Source organism: Alosa sapidissima, chromosome 4, assembly GCF_018492685.1.
Source record: "Alosa sapidissima isolate fAloSap1 chromosome 4, fAloSap1.pri, whole genome shotgun sequence".
NCBI lineage: Eukaryota > Metazoa > Chordata > Actinopteri > Clupeiformes > Clupeidae > Alosa > Alosa sapidissima.
The window spans coordinates 39,607,095-39,619,860 of NC_055960.1; the positions used below are offsets into that span (position 1 = coordinate 39,607,095).

Genomic DNA, 12,766 nt, shown 5'->3' on the forward strand with positions numbered 1-12,766 from the left:
CACACACCACACACTCTGATTTCATTACAATGGAAAAGTGCTCCTCATCAGATCAGATCTCTCCTTAAAGACAGAAAGCAACAAGCACAGACACACACACACACACATGCCAGCGCTGGACACTGAAACAAAACACACACACACACACACACACACACACACACACACACACACACACACACACACACACACACACACACACACACACACACACCTGCTTTGGGCACTGAAACAAGACACACGTGTACACACAAACACGCACACACACACACACACATACGCCTGCTCTGGACACTGAAACAACACACACACACACACACACACACACACACACACGCTCACTCTCCCAAAATATAACCATGAAAACACATGCATGCACACACAATCACACACACACACAGAGTTCAGTTGCCGATACTTACTCTGCATTGAAGCCATTGACGTGTAGAATGCGCATCTGCTTGACAATGGTGCTTTTTCCAGACTCCCCAGCACCTGTAACACACACACACACACACACGTCCATCAGTCCAGCTCATTAACATCAGCCTTCAGTAATGTGAGTGGGCCACTCCAGAACAATCACATCAAGCATGTTGGGCCGCAGCTCAATTCAGTGTTTTTTTGCCGCCTCAGGGAAAACGGTGTTGACAAAGTAGAAAGAAGCAGCACAGAAACACTGCTACAGAAACACTGCTAATGAAACACTGCTACAGAAACACTGCTACTGAAACACTGCTACAGAAACACTGCTAATGAAACACAGCTAATGAAACACAGCTAATGAAACACTGCTAATGAAACACTGCTAATGAAACACTGCTAGAGGAACACTGCTAATGAAACACTGCTACAGAAACACTGCTACAGAAACACTGCTAGAGGAACACTGGAACACAGAAACACAAAAACACTGCTACTGAAACACAGAAACACTGCTAATAAAACACTGCTAATGAAACACTGCTACTGAATCACTGCTACTGAAACACTGCTACAGAAACACTGGAACACAGAAACACAAAAACACTGCTACTGAAACACTGCTAATGAAACACTGCTAATGAAACACTGCTAATGAAACACAGCTAATGAAACACTGCTAGAGGAACACTGCTAATGAAACACTGCTAATGAAACACAGCTACAGAAACACTGCTAATGAAACACAGCTAATGAAACACAGCTAATGAAACACTGCTAATGAAACACTGCTAATGAAACACTGCTAGAGGAACACTGCTAATGAAACACTGCTACAGAAACACTGCTACAGAAACACTGCTAGAGGAACACTGGAACACAGAAACACAAAAACACTGCTACTGAAACACAGAAACACTGCTAATAAAACACTGCTAATGAAACACTGCTACTGAATCACTGCTACTGAAACACTGCTACAGAAACACTGGAACACAGAAACACAAAAACACTGCTACTGAAACACTGCTAATGAAACACTGCTAATGAAACACTGCTAATGAAACACAGCTAATGAAACACTGCTAGAGGAACACTGCTAATGAAACACTGCTAATGAAACACTGCTAATAAAACACTGCTAGAGGAACACTGCTAATGAAACACTGCTAATGAAACACTGCTAATGAAACACTGCTAATAAAACACTGCTACTGAAACACAGCTAATGAAACACTGCTAGAGGAACACTGCTAATGAAACACTGCTAATGAAACACTGCTAGAGGAACACTGCTAATGAAACACTGCTACTGAAACACTGCTACTGAAACACTGCTAATGAAACACTGCTAGAGGAACACTGCTAATGAAACACTGCTACTGAAACACAGCTAATGAAACACTGCTAGAGGAACACTGCTACTGAAACACTGCTACTGAAACACTGCTACTGAAACACTGCTACTGAAACACTGCTACTGAAACACAGCTAATGAAACACTGCTAGAGGAACACTGCTACTGAAACACTGCTACTGAAACACTGCTAGAGGAACACTGCTAATGAAACACTGCTACAGAAACACTGCTACAGAAACACTGCTAGAGGAACACTGGAACACAGAAACACAAAAACACTGCTACTGAAACACAGAAACACTGCTAATAAAACACTGCTAATGAAACACTGCTACTGAATCACTGCTACTGAAACACTGCTACAGAAACACTGCTACAGAAACACTGCTAATGAAACACTGGAACACAGAAACACAAGAACACTGGAACACAGAAACACAAAAACACTGCTACTGAAACACAGAAACACTGCTACTGAAACACTGCTACAGAAACACTGCTAGAGGAACACTGGAACACAGAAACACTGCTACTGAAACACAGAAACACTGCTACTGAAACACTGCTACTGAAACACAGAAACACTGCTACTGAAACACTGCTACTGAAACATGAAACACAGAAACACTGCTACTGAAACACTGCTACTGGAACACTGCTACTGAAACATGAAACACAGAAACACTGCTACTGAAACACTGCTACTGGAACACTGCTAATGAAACATTGCTACAGTCTTAGATCATTAATTATTCTGTCATAATGACAGTATATCACTCCCCACAGGAAGTAGACTAGCCAACCCACAAGAAGTAAACTAGACTCTCCACCGGAAGTAGACTGGATTCTCCACAGGAAGTAGGCCAGACTCCAGTCATGCTCAGGCTAAACGGGCTGAGCTTACCTGCACACCTGTGGCTGACCATAAGTTGGACCCACAGGTGAAGCTACACACTCACACACAGATAACACACACTCACTATACATTACAGGCTACACACTCTCTCTCACACACACACACACACACACACACACACACACAAAATCACTATGAACTACAGGCTAAACACTCTCTTTAACTCATACACACACTATGAACTAGAGGCTACACACTCTTTCACACACACACAATCACTGAGAGCTGAAAGGCCAGAACTCTCTCTCTCTCTCTCTCTCTCTCACTCACACACAAACACACACACACACACACACACACACACAATCACTAAGAGCTAAAGGCCAAAACCCTCTCTCTCGCTCTCTCTCTCTCGCTCTCTCTCACACACACACACACACACACACAAACACTCACACTTTCTCTCTCTCTCCCACACACACACACTGACTAGGAGTTACATGCTACAATTTCTCTCTCTCTCTCTCATTCATTCACACACACAATATCATTGTGGACTACAGGCTAGTCACTCACACACACACACAAACACTAGGAGCAGTGGAGGCTGGTGGTATTTTTTTCTAGTGAAGCAGTTATGAAATTATGCCCCCCCCCCCCCCACACACACACACACACGGAAACGAACATTGTGCCTAACACACCTGCCAAAGTTGGTGAGGTTGAATGTATGAGACACATGATGACATTGAACTGTCTGCAATGGCATAAACAAAAGCTATGTTGTTTTATCAGTCAGAGAGCTCAGAGTAATTTGTTGAGAAATCAAGACCCGTTTACCACCATCTCGAAGTACAGGCCACAGATGGGATGTAGTAGGCCTAAGACTGGACAAGACAGTAAACAAGGTTTATGTATTATTATTATTATTATTATTATTATTATTATTATTGTAAGTTTGCATATTTTTAAGACATATTGCTTGCAGAGACTAGGCTATCGTCCTGCCCCCAAAAAAGAGCATCTCCACTTTAGCACTAATTAGTGACTAGGTAAGTTTTTGCAGTGTATTAATGCCAAGTTGTTGATGTCCACAACATCTTGAAACAACAACCTTCCAATATTCTAAGCTACTAATTATGCCCCATAAGCAATGTCAAATTCAGTAGCCTATTAAGAGACACATTCTTGCCTCTGGGATACATTAAGAAATTATACCATGACTGCTGCTCTGGCATTGACCAACCAGTTTGTTTCGGTCACTGCCTTCCATCTCTACAAAAGTAAAAATCCACTTGGCATTTGCCTCCTGATACATTGAAGAATCCTAGTTTTTTTTTTTTTTAAATCAATCAGTGTCTATTTCGTTTTTAAATGGTAGTTGAAATTTACCTTCAAGCAGATTGTTCTGAATTCGTCCCCTTAGAATTATAGGGTTCTATCTACGTCTATCTAAGAAACACCTCACCTCATCTTCTCATCCTCACCTCATCTTCTTAAGGTGTCACAGAATAAGAATATGTCAATAACTCAATTTTGACAAAAATGTCAGATAGAACCTTATAATTCTAAGGGGACAAATTGTCTTTGACAAAGTTCAGGATTTAAAATGGGAAGCCAAGACGTTATAACACATCCATACATCCATAACATAGGCTAATGTTATCATAACACATCAGTGAACTTACAGGACAGCTACGTTGAGAAACTGCACTTTCTAATGCATAGTCTACATGGAACAAGTTTATCCTTACCGTTGCACCCACGATCTGTGTTAATTTCACAGGAAGTCACTTGGTCTCCCCTCTGCATTCACTCATAGGTCCTCATTTCAAAAAACTGTAAAGAATCCTCTAAGTTGCGGTCAACGATGTTCATCGCCTGAAACTTTCGTCAAATCCATCTTGCTAGGACTTAGCGAGTCATTAACGTTAGCTGACTGGTGGGGGAGACCCCTAGCTGATGTTAGAAAACACAGAGCTACACACAATAATCCAAAATAAAACGTTCTCCCCTACACAGAAGAAAATCTGATGTACCTTACAAAATAAATGTAAAACAAACTATGCGAATGAATTACACAATTTATAATGAAACTCTAGTGAGGTCACTGAAGGCAACTGAAAAGTGATGGCAAGCTAATGGAGACAGTGATTGGCCAGAGTGTTGCGTCAATCATATTCAACGGTAGGAAGTGTGAAATTCTGCCCAATCGGTCACTGCTTCACGGGTGGGACTTATCTGCCATAAGAATCAATTGAAACGGAAAAAAATCCACGAGCCGCCTGGGGTTTCATAACCTGACTCTCGCCAGATGAATTTCGTTCCGCCTAGCTCCACTCATCCATCTGGGATCAATCCATTGAAGTGTTGCTTCAGAAGGCTGGGCCTAATCAAAAAATGCTTGCATATGATTGGATAAGCCACTTGTCCGTCATCTATTGACATGCTACTTCAACCACGCACATCGAAGCCAACCCGTGACGCTGATAACAGTCTCACAGTCGCTCCTACGCTATGTCACTTCTATGAAACTCCCGCCCTGCGTCCTGATTGGCTCTACCATCAGTGTTTCCCATACATTGACTAATCTGTGGCGGGGCGCCACGAAATAAAAATCGGCCGCCACAGATTAATATTCTGTTTAATTTAATTTAATTTAAATATAAGGTCAAATCCTTTCATTGCGATTGTTGAAGGATTGTTGTTGCCACATAGAAGCATTGCATAGAAGACGTCTGGCTAAATTGCTATTAAATCCGCTTAGCATCGTGACCATGCTGGGCAAATTTGTTCAAAACTGCTGCATTGAAGTTAACTCTGCTAAGGACTTATCACAACATAGTAGGCTACATTGAAGAGACTAAATTAAGTTAAGTTATGCAATCAAGAAGTATCTCAAAGCTAACATTAGAATACTGTTTGGATGTTGAATTTAGCATGCCATGCCTACTTACAGCTGCTTGTCAATTTCATTGAAGGGCTCATTTTATTGACTCTTGACACTGAATGTTTACAAAATCCCGATGTAAATGGAAAAGTGTTTTCCAAAATTCAAAAGTGCTTGTCCCAAGGAGAAGTACGTGAACCTTTATTTTAACTATGTAGAAAACGTTATAAATTGCACACATCAGCAGCCTTTCAACTGTGTTACAATTGCAAGGGTTCCCTCAAACGTCTTAAAATGACTCAATTAGACCTATCCACTACCAAGACGATCTTAGGACCACCGCTCCCCCCCCCCGAATCCAATTCTGTGGGAAACACTGACCATACAATCTCGTGCTGAAATCACTCTCAACGGAAGAGGTCCCAGATGGATGTGAGTGAATCTAGGCGGAGCTAAGCGGAACACATCTGGCGAGAGTCAGGTTAGGGGTTTCACTCGATTTACATTGAAGTCAATGGGGAAAGATATCTATGGTAGTGAAGCAAAACGAAAAGTTGGTGAAGCAGTCTGATTCACTGTAATTCTCTGTTCCACCGCGGGTGCGATGGCGCTGTTGTCACTCACAGAACTGATTTCAGGAAAACAGCTTGTGTCAGTGACTGTATTTCTGTTTCAAAGGAGTAAAATTGGGATTTTTGTAAGATTTTTTTTGTGTTTCGTTTTTTACTTTTTTTTTAAGCACTGCTTCACCTGTAGTCTTATAGAAGCCTCCTCTGACTAGGAGATACATGCTACATAATATGTTATACGCAATAAATAATAATGGGTATCAAATAATATATATATATATATATATATATATATATATATATATATATATATATATAATAGCAGGCTATTTCAAACAAACAAAATAAACTAACAATTCTGTCTAAAACAACAAACCGCCACACTGGCACTGTGTGCATATATTAATTAAACAAATTATTAACTAGACTATTTTGCACTGTCTCTCTCAGTAAAATCTGATAGGGCAACAAAACATAATCCCACGTGACCCTACTGTAGAAACCTTTGTAAGTGGTGTGGCCCCTTTAAGAGTTTAGAAGGAGCGACCACCTAGCGATCAAAACCGGCCGCCACACAATAATGTTAACCCCAACTAGCGCGAAGTACAGAGCTACGCTAACACACCAGCGACGCACAACAACAACTAGGCTACACTCATGCTACACTAACACACCAGCGACGCACAACAACAACTAGATGCTAGTATAAGTAGCGGGTCATCACTAACTATGAGCTACAGACTATACTAACACACACACACGCACACACACACACACGCACACACACATTAAAATATACATGCTATACTCTCGCTCACATACACCGAATCACTATGAGCTACAGACTATACTAACACACACACACATTAAATTGCTTCACCACAATGCTTCACCACAGTTAATCACTTGTAACACATACACACTTGACACAGTCACACATACATACTCACACACAGTCATATGTGAGACATATATTCAGATCTCGCTTACTATACACACACAGAGAGTCTCACACACACCACACTCATTGCAGACAGTTACAAACACACACACACCACTTATTGTAGACAGTTACAAACACACACACCACACTTATTGCAGATAGACACAAACACACACCACACTTATTGCAGATAGACACACACACACACACACACACACACCACTGTGGAGACTGGAGACAGAAGTGGTTGGAGTCATGTCTCATATAGGTATCTCTCTAGAGATACCTATAGCAGTGTTTCCCCTACAATGTATTTAACAGCGGCGCAGCGCCGCCGCTGGATTTTCAGCGCCGCTGCAACATAATATCACGAGATTCACTTAACACACTGTAAAAGCACAATGGCCAACGTCATCTCGAAATTGTTTTCTGAATGTCTTGAGTAAGTTAAGTGCATCAAATCCGCACTTAGCCTCTCATTATTCAGGACATATATGCGGCATGATGTGTCAGGTGATTACAAGCCCAAAGACAAGTCTGCAGCCCATATGGCTAGCCTACGTTCTGAACACGGTTACATTGTTTAGCTATCCGACTGATGGGGTCTTGCTCCGCCACAGTGTAGCCTATGGTGTCATCGTTCACTTGTAGGTTACACAATAAATAGCCTACTTATAGGCCTGGTGACAATAAAAAATGATATTAGTTATATTTCATCACGAAGCTGTTTGTATGCCGTGAATTCGCTTGTAGCCTATGCCATATGTTAAGCTTGAGCAATTCCTCTGATCCAAAGCCTGCTTTGACACATTGACACTAATGTGAAACATGCATCCTCCTCTCCTAGCCTACATCAAATAAAAGAAACCAATTCATGATTACCGAAATGAATTTAACATGGGGGGAAAAAAGTTTGTTGCGATTTAGCCTACTGTTGTGATGCGGTTCTTTCTGCTGATTGGATTTACCCCCCTGTCGTCAACTCTGAGAACTCTTGCTCCGGCTGACAATTTTATCCAGAGAGCTGATTTCCCAAAGATGAGCCTCCATCAACATTCAACGACAAATTATTAAAACGTAAGTAATGCAATAGAGTAAACCAATGTGCTACAAGGTGTATGGTCTTAACGTTAATTGTAGCCTAGACTTGTAACGTTAGCGTAGGGCTATATGTAATGTTTGCATGGGAAAGCTAGGCGAACACAGTCTAGGCCTGTTTAAACTGTCTGATAGTTAAAGGAAATATGAGCATATGTTGGCATATACGTATAGCCTAAATTCTGTCCACTTAGCTATAATAGGCTATCACAAACAGACCTTTTCTACGTTTACGGCATTAGACATATAGGAGCCTATATTCTCTTATCAGAAAGACATGTTCTCATAACTTCAGCGTTCTCTTGACGGTGAGACGAACGGTCGCACTTCAATCAAGTAGCCTAGGTCTTTTTCGAGTTAATTGTGAGTGAGTTGTATGGTAACTGTGGGAGTGATGTAGAAGAAAAGTGAGTATTTACTTTTTTATACGTGGGTTTGTTGTTTAGGGACTGAGAATTAGACTACAAGGAGAGCATCTGGCTACGTGCATGCGTGTCAGCATTAATGGCCCCCCCACAATTCAATTCAATTCAAAGCCCAGAAAAATTAAGTGCTCGCAGATTGGGTGTGGCCTTTGCCATTAAGACAAATTTAAATAAATTGTAAATAATCTTTTAATTATTAATGGTCATTAAATGGTTGTGCCATTTAATTTTTCTTCTATCATTTTTAACCAATAATGTAAAAGAAAGCTGAAAATGTCCACAAAAGAAACACGAAGGTATGATATAAAAATAAAAAAAAATGCGCAACACCCCCCCCCCCCCCCCCCCCCCACCCGCCAAGTAATAGCACCGCTGCTGGAAAAATTTCTAGGGGAAACACTGCTATAGAGATCTCTCTCTCTTCTCAGCTTCTGTGTAAGTGTGTGTGTGTGTGTGTGTGCGCGTAAGTGTGTGTGTGTGTGTGTGTAAGTGTGTATGGCGCGGCAAGGGGTGGGGTGGGGGGGGTTCTCTCTCTCTCTTCTCAGCTTCTACGCAGAGCTGTGGCTGGAAAGGTCGCTAACACGTGGGGCAGCCGTGGCCTACTGGTTAGCACTTCGGACCTGTAACCGGAGGGTTGCCGGTTTGAACCCCGACCAGTAGGCACGGCTGAAGTGCCCTTGAGCAAGGCACCTAACCCCTCACTGCTCCCCGAGCGCCGCTGTAGCAGGCAGCTCACTGTGCCGGGATTAGTGTGTGCTTCACCTCACTGTGTGTTTACTGTGTGCTGAGTGTGTTTCACTAATTCACGGATTGGGATAAATGCAGAGACCAAATTTCCCTCACGGGATCAAAAGAGTATATATACTTATAACGCCGGAGAGGTCGCTAACGCTAACGGGATTAGTGTGTGCTGTGGCTGGAGAGGTCGCTAACGCTAACGCCAGAGCTGTGGCTGGAGAATAAATATTCTTCAAATCTCCCCTTGTGACCAACGCAGCACAAATGGGGAGATTTTAAGAATATTAAGTCAGCCCACAACGCAGCCGAGTCTCTTGAAAAAAGCTCTTTGCCCCTGGGGTAGCTGGAACACCCAGTGGGGCAGGAAGGGCCACTGAGCAGCTAATGTGTGCTGCTGAACTCAGTACACACCCACACACACTACAGCACACACACACATGCACACTACAACACACACACACTACAGCACACACACACACACACACACACACACACACACACACACTACAGCACACACACACACACACACACTACAGCACACTACAACACACACACACTACAGCGCACACACACACACACACACTACAGCACACACACACACACACTACAGCACACACACACACACACTACAGCACACACACACACTACAGCACACACACACACTACAGCACACTACAACACACACACACACTACAGCACACACACACACACACACACACTACAGCACACACACACACGCACACTACAACACACACACACACACACACTACAGCACACACACACTACAGCACACACAGACAGACACACACACACACTACAGCACACTACAACACACACACACTACAGCACACACACACACACACTACAACACACACACACACACAGACAGACACACACACACACACTACAGCACACTACAACACACACACACTACAGCACACACACACACACACACACACACACACACACTACAACACACACTACAACACACACACACACATGCACACTACAACACACACACACACACACAACAACACACACTACAACACACACACACACATGCACACTACAACACACACACACACACACACACACACACACACACACTACAACACACACACACTACAGCACACACACACACACACACACTACAGCACACACACACACACACTACAACACACACACACACTACAGCACACACACACATGCACACTACAGCACACACACACACTACAGCACACACACACATGCACACTACAGCACACACACACACTACAGCACACACACACACACACACTACAGTACACACACACACACTACAGCACACACACACACAGCCACTACAACACACACCCCCCACACACTACAACACACACACACACTACAACAGCACCCACACACATAACACACACACTACAACACACCCACACACACACAACCCACACACACACTAAAAACACACACACACACACACACACACATAGTGAGACTAGCTTATAGGTTTTACCCTACCATTCCCTAACCCTCCCACAAATTACAAACACAGGCACCACAATCACACAAAAACAAGCAAGCAAACACACAAACACACACACACACACAGTAGTAATGGGCAGCTCAGTCTTGCTTCCTGTCCGACAGACTGCACACGGTACCACATGATACTTCCTCTAGATGGACAACCAGAGGGACACCTTTCCCCTCACACACACACCTAAACCAAACCTCTCAATAGGCCTAGCCCCGTGTGTGCACGTGCCACCTACCGAGCAGGAGCAGCCGGTGAGTGGCCCTGTAGATCTGCTTGTCTTTCTGCAGCTGCTTCTCGATCTTCTTGTTGGCCTCGCGCTGGGCCTTCTCCTCGTTCCGCTGGTCCTCGGTTTTGCTGTTCCCCAGGCAGCCCATCTTACCGGCGCCCCCGACGAGCTAAGGGGAGAGGGATTCGGCGAGGAGAGCGCGGAAGAACCCTAAATCCCGAGACAGGCCCTGGAGGAAAGCCGTGTGTTTAAGAATGGTGACATTGATATCGTCCCATGGACATGCACTGAATGTGAAGCCCAGCCCCCTTTCCCAGAACCTAGCCGTTAGCTTGTGGTGTTGATCTGCGCGAGCAGAGTGAATCTGGAGCCGTTAGCTTGCAGTGTGTCTACGCGAGCAGAGTTGAACCTGGAGGGTCGCGAAGCTGGTGACAGCCCCTGGGCCTTCGCCTCGTTATGCTCTCAAAGCCGAAACTATGTCATCAAAATCCGTCTAAAGCCCAAGCGGTGTCCCCGTTAGCGCGCATAAGGGCTCGTCTTCTGGGTTTCCCACGACGCCTTCATGAAGAACGCAAATGCAAACACGATCTAAAGGTTTTCCTTTAGAAAATTCATACTAGATTTCCGAAATATAAGTGCGTCTGGCTGTACACTCTGTTGATAACCAGAGGCTCCTATTTGTGTTTCGGGGTATCTAAAACCCAATCCGTCCTCCTGCACCAAAACAACCGAAAGGGACTGATTGAGCTGGAAATTAAAATAATAAATATTTCCACTAAAATGACGGCACAAGAATCATAACGCTGCTCCCGGGTAGTGGAGAAGCTCCTAAATCCGTTTGAGGCGCGATCACAGGTTATTTTCGGTCCTTTCTGGCAAAATTTTCTTTCCCTCCTCTTCTGATGTGAGCCGCTGCTTTTGGGGGTTCCAGCTCACAGAAGGCCCTGAATCTGGATCTCCTTCGTCTTTCTCGCCCCGACTGTCATCTGCCGTCTTCCGCACACCTGGCCGCCCGTTGGACGCCAATTACGATCCTTATGCTCGTTTCCTTAGTTTGTTTGTCTCCCTCGGTTAAGGTCGACAAGTAAAAATCCTTCGATATTTAGATGGCAGGTAGGTCGCTGTCAGCCTAGCTTTGTATTCCTGTCGAACTCGGCGGAGGATCTACATGTGCATGAAGATTCATGAAGAACTGCCCGATCAGAGCGGCTCATCCGCCGATGACAGCAGATTCCTCACGTGCGGGTCGAGCTCGTGTCTGAAGAGAGGCGGATAGGTGCTTTTCTGCGGTGTATTTCGCGTATTTTCTCCGCTTTTCTCAGTGAATTGGACATTAAACAGATAGCTCGAGATGGGTGGGGTAACGAGCTCCGCTGAACCCTGGGAAGGAGCTCGTCTGGTCACATGACAGGTCTGCGCGTCACCGGCCGCGCTGCGCGCTCCAGCGGGGGAACGGCGCCCTCTTCAAACGGATCCGCGCACAGACTGAAGTTAAACAGCCACCACGCAGGTCCATAGACTCCCTCAACTGTGTGCACAACTCATTTTCAAAGACTGCACTGTGGCGTTTCATCTCCATGGAGTCAAAGGCTATTACACTGGACTGGAGCCATATTGGTTATATTATGAGCACAGATTACATGAGTGTTAACTGATTCAACTGATTCTGATGCAACATCACTAATGTGTGTTGCACCAGCGATCCTG

General features: G+C 44.1%; 1 protein-coding gene across 3 annotated transcripts in view; it reads right to left on the bottom strand.

Moving 5' to 3' along the window:
• Positions 1 to 12,467, bottom strand: part of gnas (GNAS complex locus) — a 67,808-nt gene extending 55,341 nt beyond the window's left edge. For 2 of the 3 annotated variants that reach the window (XM_042088601.1, XM_042088600.1), the window contains exons 1-2: positions 11,069 to 12,466; positions 423 to 495 (exon numbers count right to left, since the gene is read on the bottom strand). In XM_042088601.1, the coding sequence (XP_041944535.1) occupies positions 423 to 495; positions 11,069 to 11,207 (212 nt within the window). In that variant the 5' untranslated portion in view covers positions 11,208 to 12,466. Of the gene's footprint in view, positions 1 to 422; positions 496 to 11,068 lie in introns of all 3 variants that reach the window. The other variant, XM_042088598.1, reaches the window with a different exon arrangement.
• Between the last annotated feature and the right edge of the window lie 299 nt (positions 12,468 to 12,766).